This window comes from Caloenas nicobarica, chromosome 5 (genome assembly GCF_036013445.1).
Source record: "Caloenas nicobarica isolate bCalNic1 chromosome 5, bCalNic1.hap1, whole genome shotgun sequence".
NCBI classification, from domain to species: domain Eukaryota; kingdom Metazoa; phylum Chordata; class Aves; order Columbiformes; family Columbidae; genus Caloenas; species Caloenas nicobarica.
The window spans coordinates 17,875,226-17,891,349 of NC_088249.1; the positions used below are offsets into that span (position 1 = coordinate 17,875,226).

The following is a 16,124-nucleotide window of genomic DNA, read 5'->3' on the forward strand; positions in this document are numbered from 1 at the left end:
TTACTCTGATTAATACAATGAAGTCGCAATACCTTGAAAGCACTGCAGCAACATTTACAGAGTGGTAACAGGGAATTATTTTGAGTAGAGATAAGACTTTGATAAACAGAGAAGTGGAAAAGCTAGTATATTACAAAAAGAGCCAAGGATACAAAGACCGTAGATTAACTCAAGCACTTATTTCTCTGAACTTACACAGCTCCTTTCAGCCTCCAGTACTTCTTGCTCTGTTTCTTTCTCTTGCCCTTCGGGATGCCAACTGCAGTTGCTCAGATTAAAAGAAGCTCAGAAGGGAGAGGGAATGGTGTGACTACTGTCAGTGTTCAGCTAAAATTCTGACATCCTGGGTCACAGGGATTAGTTCCACAGCTGTAAAATGTCAGCAACTTTATTGATTTCAGTAGAAATATCTGTGGGATTAGGTAGCATCTGGCATTATTAAGAACATTACATCCCCGTTCTAGCTTTTTCAAATACATACGTGGCGCATCCAGAGTATGTCATACTGAATATCTACATATTGCATTAATTTACAGATTTCAATATTTAGTTCTTGGTATCACATCTCTATTAATTTTCATTTACTTGGAATTTTGTGTGCAGTTATTTGTTACTTTGTTCATAGTTGTTTACTGGAAGACAGGCTGGAATATCAAAACAATAGAAAGCCTTAGCAGAAGAAAGTACAAGGAATTAACATATCATGACTTGCTAAAAAAAAGCACATGGACACCACCAAATGAGACAGCTACAATACCATTGCATGTTTGCACACCTAGCACGGAACAAAACACATGGTACCTTTTACACCTTTTTACCTTCTGTGATGTTGGATTTAATCTTGAGTGCTATAAATAGACTAGATAGATCACTGTGTCACCGTCTTGAACAAACCAAAATTAGATCATTGCATTTCTACGCAACTCCAGTAAGAAAATGCATGATGTTATGCTGCCCTTAACAGAAGATTTAACCTTTTCAGGATCACAAGTAACTACTAAGTTTCCTTCCTTGTCCCAAGTAGAAGTAAACTGGTATTATCCCACTGCATCAATGGCTACAACAATGCAGTCCAGTATTGAAGTGCCATTGTGAAAACAAATTTCCAGTTGTCCACCTTGATCCCTCCTTCTGCTGGGTGTCTGGCAGCTCTGCAGTTGCCTTCCCTTCCTTGCTGTCACCTCTGTGGATGGATTATGACACCAGGACGGGACCTTGTACAGCTGGGGTTAGGCGCCAGTGCAGCTTTTACAAACCATAACCAGTTCCATTAGCCATTAAAATCAACTAGGGCTCAATCAAACGGATTTAGTCTTTCAGGCCCAGAAAAATGCATTCCTTCCTTCCTCCCAACCTAATCAGCAGCACTGCAGAAATGTTTGCACCAGCACGTATTGATGTGCATTGCAGTAAATTCTTATGCTGTTGTTCTAATGGAAAGCACTTAATTTTGAAGGGGCAGCAGAACAGATTCACCCTCAGCAGTAAATTTGAGTAAAATTTATTGAGTAAAAAAGATGTTGTGCTGAATAATAATTACTTCTACAAACAATGCTATCGCCTGTTTTGTTTTTAAAATTCCAACTACCTTTTAAAAATAAAGGAGAAACATACAAGTCTCAGGCCTAAATATCACTTTAATCAAAGATTCCAGAGTCAAATCCAGTTTCATATGTCAGATACTCTGCTGTGGGTCGGGCTAATTTGTTTTCTCCTCTTTATTAAGAGATTCCCCTACTTTTCCTCAGACAGAATTCTGAAATACACCAATCTTCTAGATAAAAATGATTATACACAGTTTAACTCCTTACCAGAATTAAGTGAAATAGGAGTAAAAAGAGGAAAATTAAAAAAAAAAACTCAAGCAATTTCAAAATATTTTGCACAAGAGGAATTTTGAAATTTTATTCTGACACTTAAGAAGAGTTCTTAAGTTTGTCCTGGCACCCAAGAGGCTGCACATGTAGAATATTGTGATTAGACAGCATTTTCTGGCCAAGGGTTTCATCAAGAGCCTTCCAGTCAGCTCCAAGATGTGCTGAAGCGCAGCTGTGCTCAGGTCGCACAGGGCTGAGTGCAAATAACTGTTGCCACCCTGGATGTTTAGTTATCATCAGACAGTTTCTTCAAAACAAGTTTTCCTTGCTGTTCTGGAAGGTCAGAAGTTAAAACAGAAGTACACGCATACCTGTTTCAACCAAACTCAACCTTTATTTGAACCATTAGTTCGCTTCACACCACGTACTGTCCAGCACACCAAGCCCCAAGCCTCGGCTCTGTCCCCATCTCTGCCACCCAGCAGCGCCTCAGGTCCACAGTTCTGCCACGGTCCCGGTCACTTGGGGTCACAGCTCTGCGTTGGAAAGGCTTCCTGAGCCTTCCCAGCAGAACTGATAGCTTGGCTTATTTGTTCCCAGTGATGGACTTGGAAATGATCTTCTGACACTGCATTAATCTGAGCCCTGGATGGCTGAAGTTAAATCATATCAGGTTTCTGGAAAACAAAAAAAATGCAGCTGGAATGCAACCAGGAATGCCTTGGAGCTGGTCAAACCACCCTAAGCCAAACACAGTAATACTCACATATGTAGCATTAATAAATTGTAACAGTCTTCACAAATTTATAACTGTCTACTAATTGTTTGTCAACCCTTTACAAGTCTTAAAGCTTTCCTCAGATGAAGACATCTTTCTACTTAGAACTTGTCTAATTCTCACAGAATGAAACTAAAATAAGACCGTACTCTTTTAAAAAAAGGAGTTTAATCATGTCTATGAAGTTATCTCTCTGCTTTCAGAGAACACCGCTCCATTTAGTTTCCCTGATCCCTGTCTTTTTGGGCCCATCAGGGTTAGAATCATGGAATACCAAGTTGGAAGGAACCACAGGGATCACCTTGTCAAAATCATGGTCTAGACAAGATGGCCCAGCACCCTGTCCAGCTGAATCTTTAACGTGTCCAGTGTTGGGGAATCCACCACTTCCCTGGGGAGTTTATTCCAATGGCTGATTGTTCTCATCATGAAAAACTTCCCTCACGTCCAACCGGAATCTCCCCAGGAGTAACTTGTACCTATCACCTCTTATCTTTTTTGTGCAACTCCTTGTAAAAATGGGGTCTCCATCTTCTTTGTAGCCAGATTTTAAATGCTGGAACACAGTGATGAGGTCTCCCCTAAGCCTTCTTCTCTCAAGGCTGAACAAGCCCAGTTCTCTCAGCTTTTCTTCATATGGCAGCTTCCCAGTCCTTTGATCACCTTTGTGGCTCTTTTCTGGACACTCTCTGGCCTGAACTGAACAGTTTCTGCATGTAGATTCTACATCTACAATCAAGGCGGGGGGGGGGGGGGGGGGTGAAAGCAGAAAGCAATGTTCCTACTTGTTTTGCAGACATCCCAACAGCACTCTGAGCCACATTCAGTTTGCATTATGTGCAAGGTTCTCAAAACTAAATAAAGCAATAATAATCATTATTGGGCCTCTAAATTGCCAACATGAGCTAAGAAATTAACAACCTAAATACCCAAGTTTCTGGTATTTGCTGTGAAGAGCAAGTGTAAAATTCCCCTGTATTACAGGTAAGGCTATTCCACTATCCAGCTCCATTTACCCATTAAATAAGAGACTGTACAACAATTTCCCCAACAATAAGTCAAAGTCATAACATTTTTGATTTGAAAGACCATCTGATAACTGCACCAGAGAACTTAAATTCAACTACAAAGGGAAAGGGTATGAAAAATGGAAAAGCAGCAGTACTTCACAGTTTCTGTACGGATTGGTACATCATGGTGTAGGAAATGGAAAGAAAATTTCTCCTTGCTAGCCAAATGCCATGATTTCCTAAACACACACCTTTTCTATGGTAATTTTTGAATGAAACAGGGATAGTAATCAGAAAAAAAAACCCATTAAGAAGTACTCCCAGTGTACTCCAAACCATCCTGGGGAATGACACCACAAAATGCACCAGGCAGCGCTGGAACAGCCACCCAGTCAGAGGGAACCGTGGATGCGTCCCACACCGCACCACAGCCAGTCCAGCCTGCACCACCAGCTGCTCACACATCCCACTGCACTGAGACCACTCTTCAGCACACAAGTCTGTCCACTTCAGTTTAGTGTTCTGGATGTTTTAGTTTTAGTGTTCTTGGATGTCTGCAAGAGAAAAGCAAAAAAAACCACACACACAAAAAAATGGAAATCACTGACAAGAAGCCAAACCAGCAAATATTAAAGCTTGCATGATATGAGATAACTGCAAAGATTAAATCCAACATGAAATGTACACACACAGTAGAAGACAGAACAATGCATATATAAACAAGATTGACTTTATTTAAATTTTACATACAATAACTTTTATTCCAGCCACTGAGGCCAACTGACAGTCTCACAGAACAGTAAATTTTACACTTGTTACAGCTAAAAATACAAAGACAATCTCCAAGAACAGTTTACACTTGCTTTAATCTTGAAGAGTGTATTAGAAACCACAATAAGGAAAAAGCATATAAAAAGGTATTTAAAAATACAGTGTTACAAGTTAATTTCTAATAATATGGTTACAGATTCTCCAAGAATCTCCCCATTATCAACATTTTAATGTTGCTTTCAACTACAAATTAGCCATTAAAGCAGACATCATTGCTTAAGAAAAAACAACACCCAGAAGTAAGCAGTCTCGCAAGTAGCATTGCAGGTTCAGTGTCAGTAGGTGAAACATTACAGACCACTGGAAACATTCATGACGGAACCCACATATTTCCATGTGTATCAGGGGCATCAGTGTGAGGAATATTCCAAATCCATGGTTGGTCTGTAAACCAAAACAAAAACATGCTCATGACAAATTCAGTTATTAAATGTGAAATTCTGATCTTCTTCCTCCCCTCCTTTAGGAGCAAGAGGGTCAAAATTCCCACTGGTTTTCACACAATCCTATGTGCAATTTCAGTTTACTGGAAATTTTTATTCAGCTATTTTTTAAAATGGTAAGATTTAGTTTTCAAAAGGCTTCGCTTTTCCTCCAAACATTATTTTAAATATAATTATCATAACGCAACATACTCCCCACCAGCTATAAAAGAAATGTATTTCAGACAGTATACAAGAAAAGTAACGCAGCCAAATTTGGTCTGGCCCGTAGGCAGCTGCATATCTCTTAACACAATGCAATTCTAAATAAGTGCTGTAACATACAGTACTTTTCACAGGGACAGTAAGAATTCAGTATCTAAGAATGACGCTGCCTGAACTCTGAAGTTTTCAAATTCACACCTCACTTCTTCAAACGTTACATTTTTCAATGAGCAACAGGTTTAGAGCAAACAGTTCCCCCTCTCTGCTTCTCAGAACACAGCAGCTCTTCCCTCACTCTTGGAAGCCAACTGCTGCCCCTGCAACCTGCTCCGGGCTCCTCCTCCCACCACCACATCTTGCAGAAAAGCAGCTGGTTTAGGAAGCCAAGCTATTATTCTGCTTCTCTCAGGCTACTCCTACTGAAATACTGAGAAACCTCCAGTCCTTTCAGTGACTTTTCTCAAATAAGAAGTTTATATAAACCTAGCCTGCTTCTTTTCTCCACCTACAAAACGAGCCCTGAAGGAAGACAGTGACATTAATCTGTACAGTGCATAGATTAAACATAGTTGTACTAAGGATGACAGGAGTGGTTCATTTATCAAAGACAAACTACTCACATACACAACATACTATGCATACTTGCTAAAGATGATTTGTTATATGCTTGTCAATTGAAATTTTAGACAAGCTATTGATTACGATCACTGTTGTCCAATTTTAAGTTTACAGGATCCAATGCCAGCTCTCACAAGACATGAAGTGAGAATTACTATAGCAAGAAGAGGAGACTAAGGAAGTGACAGAAGCAGTAATTACACACCAGCACATTGCGACAAGTACCACACCCAATTAAACAAGGGGCAGGATTACTACTAAGTACTAATTACTTGCTACTAGAGCACATTTAATTCTAGTACTGTAGTAGCAAGTATGTTGCAGTGAAACATCCCAGCTACACAAATGTTTTACAAAAAGTGTCTGTTCACAGTAGTAAGAGGGTAGTAGGAAGATGCTTTACATTACAACAAAACTTGACTTGAAAAAAATACTTTAGAGTTTATGAAAGCTGATAGGGATGTTGCCAGCCACAGGAATGTGATCAACAGAGAATGATGGTACCTGTGCAACAAATGCCATGTTTCATGTAATGTTATTGTAAGAGGACAATAAAAGCAAACATTCACGTCTTCCCCAATTTAAAATCATGATATAGCTTCTAGGTGGAAGTAGTAGCTGGCTAGCTTTTGCTTACATTGGATAGGTGATTTCCAAGCACCAGAAAAAAAAAAAAAGAATCAAAACCAAGAAAAAACTATAGTACTTAACTCACAGTGCGCTGCCAAAAAATGTTCCTGTGTTTCTCGGTCAACTGCAGGATACCTAGACTTAGAGCGATCTCTTTTAAAAAAACAAAATCAGCACCATTACTTCTCTAAACTTCTTTTATCAGTGTCCTGCCCAAGAGCCATGTGTACCTTCTGTATTTTAAGCAAATGCCTTACTACAAAGTAAACATTAATAGTTATAAGAATGGGTACAGAATAAAGCAAATGTTGGAAGTGTTGAGGATTTCAAGCATACATTCAGATTTGATCATTGACCCCTCTGTTATGACATCAGAATAAATCCAGTCTCACTCAAGCACTGGAATCTGTCAGCTTGGACCCATCCATCTTCGCTACATTCTGCAGTTACTCTGTTTAATTCAGTTACTCTGTTTTAGTTCTGAGGAAGACTTAGATGTACATAAAAACTTCAGTTGCCCCCTAAAGCACTCTGAGAGCCTTTGATACCTAATTTAGTTATTTTTTATTCCGGCTATCTTAATAAAATTTTCTTAGGGTAGCTATTAATATACTTGGAACCTTATTCTACTAATGGGATGCCGTTTATTTTATAAAACACCTGATACTATTTTAACAAGCCATGTGTAAAACTATTGCTGAAGCAAATTATAATTTATTTTTTTTTAAAGTGTCAGATCCAATTTAAAATTATTTATCACTTTTAATAAGAGCTATAGCAGCAAGAGAAAGACAATGACTGTGTACAAATACTGTATGACTGGAGCTGCTTTCTGTTGCACACTAAAATGATTGTAAACCTTTTGAAAGTTAAATCCTTTGATCATCTGGGGAAAAAAAAATTCACTGTTCCAAATTTATAGCCCTACTGTATATATTTTTAGGTGTGCTCAATGGACCTACCTTCCACACCTTTTGAGTCCGGTTCTTCGTTTCTGATACCCTAATTTTATCTCCACTGCACCTTATTGGAATTAGTGTTATCTAGTGACTCAGTACCACTGTCTCCTTCTTGCTTCACCAGCAGAACTCCAGCACCAGAGGTAGCACACAGCAAAATGAACAGAGACATTCCCACCCCACTGCTACTTTAAGATTATCTGAAATGTCAAAGTGCTATTTCAGTTACACTCAGGCAGACCATCAAAGACTCTCTCACAATTGAATAGACTATCACATTTCATTTAAGAGAAAGAGGCCCTGGAGAACACCACAAGTTTTTTCAAGTACACCTGATTAATCACTCAAAGAATCCCTCACATTTTGAGATCAGGTTACAGAATACAAAATCATGAGCTGACAACAGAACAAGGTTGTTTTGCAAATTTTAACAATACTATTTCACAAAAGCAGTATATAGTGTAGGTCAAAAACATGCCAGCAAGCCATCTGAAGACTTCACGTTCTTGTAAGTATGACAGATAGCAGTATGGTACACACAGCCACAACCAGAGAAATCTGTGAATTACAAGATCATGCAAATGAATAGTATAGTATAAATTAATTATATTGCATTAATTATAATTAATGCAAATCCTCTTCCTACAGTTTAAAATACAAGTGTCTTTTGCACTGTGAGTGGAAATCTGGATGACAGTGATTCCTGGCTAATTTCTAAAAGCAGAGACTGGATTCTTACATAATCTTTCACAATATTTCATGAGTCTTCCAACTGAAAAATGCATCTTTAAAGTAATAAGTGTTCACATATGTAGAAAGGTTACTCACAAATAACTAGAGTTCTTCGAGTCATTCTACATATACATTCTAACACAGCAAACTCGCTCCCTGCTGCATGAGGCTGGGAAGTTCTCCCTTCCAGCACTTGCAGAAGGTGCACACTGGACTTCAGCCTCTTTTCTGCCCTCCCTTCGGATGAACGTGGCATTTAAAAAGGAACTCATCTTGTTCCTCTCGATCCAAAAAACCACACCTGAAAGATCTCAAGGGGGAAAGGCAGATGGGGTATAGATGTGGAATCTATAAAGGCCAGGACTACAACTACTCATTAGGAAAACACCACCACCACAAAAAAACCCAAACAAACCAACCAACCCAAAACAAACAAAAACCCACAAAACCCAAACAAACAAGAAACCACCAAATCCAACCAAACAAAAAACCACAACAAAAACCTCCACCAAAACAAACAAAACCAAAAAAACCAAAACCAGTACTGCAGTTTAAAAGCAGGATTTGCATTGCTTCTCAATGTTGACATGACGAGAAAAAAAAACACCCTTTGCACTTTTCTGAGGTCTTTCCCAAGCTGTTTTAAAACAAAAATATATTGATATACTCATGCGTTAAAGTTTCAAGTTCCTCTCATTCAGCAGATTATTTCCTCAGTCAGTAAACTGTGTAACAGCTAAATCACAAATTGTTTTTCTTCCACTACAGCAAGCAGCTTGTACCTTTCCCATACAAAGGTACAAAAAACAAACAAGCAAAACCAACCCAAACAACCAAAACAACCCTGGGGCTGTATCCCTTGGTGTAATTTAAGTCTGTCATAAAAAACTTCTCAACAGGGTGAAACAAAAGTGCCAGGGGAATCAGTCCTCAAGCACTCCGAATGAAGTGCTGTGGCTTCTATGAGAGGATCAGGTGCCTTGTATGGGGAAGAGAGATAATAGCGATATTGCAACTGAGATGTGACAATGGAGCTCAGTGACAAGATAATTTTATACAACAAAGTAGCAGTACTTATCTGAAAGATTCTAGAGGGAAAAGTCTTTTTAATAAAGGTACAAATTTTTTTTTATAAAGATATCTTGCTAAGTAAGATTGGCTGTTGTCTCAATGTTTCCTAAATACGAGACTGGATCATATTATGTCTTCCTTCCAAGAAACTCCCAAATTATACTGCTAGCCTACAGGTTTCTATTACCTTAGTATCATCAATACATTAAGCTTTGCTACAGCTTTTTTCTTATGACAGCCTGAATCTGTTGATTAACAGAGGAGTTCAGGAGACTGTTGTATCTACATAGTTTATCTGTCAAGACACTAAGTAGTACTGTCAACTACCAGATTTTTTTTTTCTTTTTAAAAAATTCTTTAAATGTTTTCCCCTGGAGATGCATCTGCTACCCACAAACAGCCTTCTGCTGTTCAGCTGACTATTGGAGGTGAACAACCACAATTGCTCAAACCAGCAATTTGCAAAGAGTTAATAACATACAAGTGTTACCTCTGAAAAATTGATGAGGTCCTTTATCACTTCAAAGTGGGAATGATCTTAATCTTTATTTTAAAACTGCCAGATGTAAAATGTGCATGTTATTCCCTGCAGCAAGAAAAAGACGCAGACTATGTATATCGTGCATAATAAAACTGTTCTGTGCTGGTAATTTAAAGCAGTTGGAAAGAAATAGCCTAAAGGGAAAGTGCCCAAGTGAAGTTCTCTGTGCAACCCTGATGCTAGGATAACATATTGTTACATTTCCTCAGACTTCAATTACAAATCTTGCACTCTGCACAAGATGGATTAAATCACATTAGAGTTCAACAACTAGACTGGGCATCATACATATACCTTGAAAAATAATAACCAAAATAAAGTGCTTTTTAAAGTTACTGGGCAGACCAACTATTGAAGCAAAATATTTGCCATCTGGTGAATTTGCCATCTTAGGATTATGCTCTCAACTAATGATCTGAAGCATATTTTGGAAGATCCCTCTTGGCCAAACACAAGCAGATCAACAATCTAGTGGCTCCTTTTGGTCTTCAAGTCTGTACTCCTATCAAAACAATACACAGAAGTCAAACTAAATGGTGACTCTGTAGCTCAAGTTTCCTCTCATCTAAACTGTTAAGTTCTTCATGGTCTTTATAAAAAGTTTGAAGAAAACCAGGTTTTGCCATGTACCCAAGTGTAACACTTGGACGCTGGGGGTCATCTGAGGAAACGTCTGATGGCAGGATAAGAGAGCTTCAGTTTCAAATTGCAGGTTTACTGGTCAATAATAACACTTTGGTTCCACCTAGGAAGAAAATGCAGACCAACGATGACCGAAATTGGTTCCAACCTCTGCTCCTCACCACCTACCCGGTATATGAACTACAGTGAAAACCTGTACTTGCTGCTTGAAAAAACTCAAAACTAATCTTCTAAACATATTCAGATTTACATTTACCATTGCTTTGAGTGTTAAATAAGCAAAATATTTTCTATTCAGTATATTAATATCACTAGAAACAAGACTAGTTTCTAGTTGCCATCTTCTCAGAAGAAAGGGTATTGTCTCAGGTTTTGTACCATATTAAGCACAAATAGGACTTGAAGTTCTTTAAAAATTCATATCCGATGCTGCCAGTTGAGTTCTTTTGAACTCTAGAAAGTACACAGGTTCTGTGTAGCTTTGCAATATTAGAAAAAAGGAGATTATTGACAAATATGAATGACTTCCCCAGAAGTCGTCTTTCTTAATTTTAATTTCTTCCAAAATATTTTAATTTCTTGACAAAGAAAGTGGAGAACTCTAGAAATTTGTACAAAAAACAAAGGCGGGAGAAAGGTAGAGACCATGAACAATGACATTTTCCCAGAACTTAACTGACCTCCTGAGGATACAGCAGGTCCCTGTAAAGGAGCTCAGAGTAACAAAGGATTCCTCTCGCTTAGCTGGACAAAACGTTGGTCTCTTCTTTTAGGCACCCTGTCACTAGCACGAAGCAGGATAAATGAAAATTATCCCCACTCTTTAAATAGTAGGATAAACACAAATATCAAGCCTACTAGAGCTGGAGGCAAATATGCCATGAAGTTTTTCTTGTTTTTATTCAATACAACAGCAGTTTCATGTGTAATAAACAAGATGGAGTGTTACTAGTTTCCTAAAATCACTATAAATATTTATCAAATGAATTACACCATACTCCCAATTCCCACTCATAATTGAAAACTGGACAAAATACCAAGCACTGAATACCTGAACTTACAAAGAAAAGGTCAATTTGCTCTTCCACGTAAATGCGGCAATGGAATATTGAACAATGAGCTGGGGCCTTAACAAGCGAGGGAACTGTTCACGTGAGAGATGTTATAGATCCTTTTGTGCATCCTTAAGAAAATGAAATCACAGCTGTCAGAGGCTGCAAACTACTGCAAGAGAACTAATGAATTAAGTGGACTGTTCATTTCTCCACAATGCTTCAACTTGCATTAAAGCAATTTCTATCTCATATGCCCACCGTTCTTCCAGCCTCTCATAGCATGAGATTTGACAGCTTTAGCCTCCAGTTACCAAGAGTAAAATAGATTCTCCCACTGGAAAATAAAAAAAATACATTTTAATACATTTTTACAAATTGTTCAAATAGTTCAGAAAATAAATCCTCCACAAAGAGCAAAATAACCAAAGACTAATATAATTCATATAATTGGCAGATATAGAGAGTAAAAGTAATTTCACTCTAACTTTAGACTAATCTGAACTGAGCTGGAACCTGTCTTATTTTATTTTTTTTATATATATATCTATTTTCTGTATACTACTAGCCAACTGAACAGCCACTCTTTCTTTGATTTAAATGCACACACTGAAAACTGAATGAGAAATGACTTGTTTATCAGAAACCACCCCCTACTTCGTAGGTTTTTCTACCAGAGGTTTAAGCAGTTCCAGTTCATTTTGAACCAAGAGCTCAGAAAAAGCTTATATAAATTCCTGCCATGTAACCCGGTCGCAATTCAAAGAGCTACTCGTAAATACAATTTTGCTCATCCCCTTTTCAGTAGGGCTCTAAGAGAGTTCTGTAATAACTGCATGAGATATATCTGAAATCTGGCAGAATAATAATGCAGAGAAACATTTCTGAAATGTTTCATCTGCCGAGGTCTTCCCAAAAAAGCAGCAAACAGAGCCAATTAAGCAGAAATCTAATCACACTTAAATGTACCTAAAAAGTGTAACTCAGTGGAAAAAAGGCAGATGAAGTAGCCCAAAATAGTGAAGCTTACTTATAACACAACACGGTTTACAATACATGTAAACCATAGATTCACTGATTCATCATATAATTAATCATATAATCATTAAATTTTTTTTTTTTTACATTTTTTAGGTCAAAAAATATTTTTTTCAAGCATGACTTTCCCCCCCCGCTCCTCCCTTCTTTTAAAAGCCATCCTATGTAGTTAAATTAAGCTACTTGACCTGAAAATACTTCTGGTGTGATTTCTCCCACAGAAGAAATCTTACAAACTCTTCAACCTGAAGTGAGTTGGCTGCTGCCAACTATGGTTTGAGACACAGTTAAATTTTATTATGTGTTCCCTTTGGATCAAAGGACTCTGGCTGGCACAAGCAGTTGGAATTTACCTGCCCATGTATTATAAAGTGTAGCTCCGTGCAAGTCTGAAATACAACTGAAAACTAAACAAAAGTAATGTGAAAATTTTAAATGCATTATGTGCCACAGAGGTGATATATCATAATTACCCTACTAGTGACATCTTAAAGCACATCAATACACCCTTCAGCAATCTAAAGCTTAGCGTATGATTATGTTTCAGTGAAGGCTCATCCGTCTCTCTGGGAGAGAAAAACAGTGCAAAATGAAAAAGTTATCTGCCTTACAATGATGTAAATTTATACTCTTTAGAAATCTTCAGAAGAAGAAAATCTTCATGATTGCTTCTCCAAGAGATCCTATTTTTTCGTTTTGCCTAAATTTGAGTTTTAGAATGAAACTCACTGACTGAAGAAGCAAACCAGGCAAAGCTGGATAAGTCTTCTGTATATTTTTTTCCTACCTGTTATACAAAGTGAGGCAAAATTAGAACAGGGAAAAAAATAGTTTCGTTATTATTTAACTTAATGGACTTCAAAAGACTGTGGATCAACCACATGAATTATTATAGCTGAAATCAGACAGATTATTTGTATTATTTACTGATGAGTTTATCATTGGATGTCCTGAGAATTATTTTATTGCTTTTCAAGATTCAGGATACATTTACTTCACTGTAACAATTTTCTCGCTTGAAGTCCAATCCCATCTGATGAACACTAATGACAGAAAAACCATTGTGACAGAATGACAAAGAACTTCTGCAATTAAATTATTTCCACAAACCAAGGAACTACCTTTTTTTTTCTCCACTTTGTTACATAGTATTATAATTCCATAACATTAAGTATGTCTGATCCAAGATTCAAATTTGCACAAGTACAGGTATTTTGATATACCCATCTTCTACATAGACATTTACATGGCAAATGTATGGCCCCGCTCCTGACCATCTGTTCACTATTCCACTTGTTTCTCCTCCCTCCTACTGCTGATAGGATTTTTCTGATTATATGAAAGTGACTTGTACTTTATTTTCCCATGATTAGAGAATCTGAGTTAATGGAAAATCCCCAGGAACCTTTTCTCCTTCAATTACAGGGATCAGTCAATACAGTTTCTTTAGGGAAAGGATAATTACTTGCATTTCTGCTTCTCAAGACCTTATTAAAATAAATCTATTTATATGACTCTCTAGGGACCTCAGGAGTTGATAACTGTATTGTTAAGGACAGATTATTTTATGAATCCATCCCATAACATGGGAATTCTTTAAACATCTTTTCCACCAGGAGGCTGAGGAACCGAAACAGAGTATTCAGGAAAGAGATGTGAAAAGGCACAGGCAGCTGATTTCGCTTCCACTGCCAAAGCCCAGACAATTTGAATTCTCACATCTGTTCATATCATGGGAGAAAGCTGAAACCCCAAAGCTGAACTACAGACAAACAAGTTCTCTACAGAACTAAGCTTTCCATTCAAAAAGTGAAAAAAGTTATTTGGAAAAAAATCTTTACATTTAGTTGAAATATGCAGAGAACTCACTAACACAGTAAGATAAACACAGGAATTAAAACAAGAACATTCATTATACAAGTATATTTTTGTATGAGAAAGACAGTATATGTAATACATTTGAGAACACACATGTATTCTAATTTTTAATGTTTGTTCTAAAATATATGAAAATGTAAGTATGACCTTTTAGAAAAACCTTCCAAAACACATCAGTTTCAGCATTAGTTACCAAGCATACATGTGCATACATGTCCCAGAGCACAACAGTTAAAACTGGTTGTATGTAAGAATTCATCCAAAAGTATAGACATTCACAGCCCTTCCTGGAACGTCAGCTGATACCTGACCACTTAAATTTCTTAAGAAGAGTTGAAGTCCAGGTCAATAGTAACGACAGTATGTAATAGATTCTTCCCCTTTAGTTAGCTAGTAACCCAGGCACAACCCCAAAACAACACTAACAGTTCTTAAATGGACAGGGCACTTTATACTAAACAAAACAGTATAATAGATTGTATTACAATTCTACTTTGAGACAGTATTTTTTTTTTTCTGGGAAAACTGAAATACCACTTAAGAATTCTTTCAGGTAAGTAGTAAGCTCTGAAAGCAGAAAAATCATCTTTGCAAGTTGCAAAAGTAACATGCATCAATATTGAACAGGCAAACGCCTGGCTGCGTAGCTGGTGCCATGCCCAAGGTTTTGGCTTCTATGATCATGGATCTACCTGTGAGAAGCCAGGTTTGTTGAGAGCTGATGGGATTCACCTAACCAAGTGAGGCAAAAGCCTCTTTGCCAACAAGCTGGCCAGGCTTGTAAGTAGGGCTTTAATCCAGATTCAGTGGTGGAAGCAGATGGAGTTTTGCAGAACAGAGAAGCAGCAGGAGCTGCTGATGAATTAGGAACCAACAGGGAAACACCTGTGAAATGCTGCAAAGGAATTAGGGCTTGTTTCTCTAAAAAGGTGACACAGTTAACAGCCCAGCTGAAGCACATCTATACCAATGCACACAGCATAAGTAACAAACAGGAGTTGGGAGCCACTGTGCAGCTAGAAAGTTGTGATCTAATAAATATCACTGAAACTTGGTGGGATGAACCACTTGACTGGAAGCACTGCAATCCATGGCTATGAACTGTTCAGAAGACACAGGCAAGGAAGAAAAGTGGGGTGGAGGCGTTTGTCTGCTATGTAAAAAAAACAGTGAATTGACTGCAGAGAGCTGTGTTTGGGAAAAAAACCAAACCAAACCAAAAAAACCACCATCACACAAACCAGGGCTGAACAGGTTGAGAGCTTATGGGAGAAAAAAAACAGAGGTCAAACCAACAAAGGAAACCTCACGGTTAGTGTTTACTACAGGCCGCCCAATCAAGAGAAGGATGCTGCCAAAGCATTCATTCTTCAACTACGGGAGACATCATGCTCACAGGCTCTGATTCTGCTGGAGAACTTCAGTCATCCTGCAATCATCACAGAATCACAGAATGTTAGGGATTGGAAGGGACCTCACAAGATCATCCAGTCCAATCCCCCTGCCGGAGCAGGAACACCTAGATGAGGTTACACAGGAAGGCGTCCAGGCGGGTTTTTAATATCTCCAGAGAAGGAGACTCCACAACCTCTCTGGGCATCCTGTTCCAGTGCTATGTTACCCTCACCGAGAAGAGAAGTTTCTTCTCAAATTTAAGTGGAACCTCTTGTGTTCAGTTTGAACCCATTACCCCTTGTCCTATCATTGTTTGTCACCGAGAAGAGCCTGGCTCCATCCTCCTGACACCCACGCTTTACATATTTATAAACATTAATGAGGTCACCCCTCAGTCTCCTCCAAGCTAAAGAGACCCAGCTCCCTCAGCCTTTCCTCATAAGGGAGATGCTCCACTCCCTTAATCATCTTTGTGGCCCTGCGCT

The 16,124-nt window shown here is 38.2% G+C and overlaps 1 protein-coding gene across 1 annotated transcript in view; it reads right to left on the bottom strand.

Annotated features, from left to right (window-relative positions):
- Positions 1 to 4,319: 4,319 nt before the first annotated feature.
- TDP1 (tyrosyl-DNA phosphodiesterase 1) overlaps positions 4,320 to 16,124 on the bottom strand; it is a 49,686-nt gene continuing 37,881 nt past the window's right edge. The window contains exon 16 of the mRNA XM_065635937.1: positions 4,320 to 4,820. Within this exon, the coding sequence (XP_065492009.1) occupies positions 4,747 to 4,820 (74 nt within the window). The 3' untranslated portion in view covers positions 4,320 to 4,746. The remainder of the gene's footprint in view (positions 4,821 to 16,124) is intronic.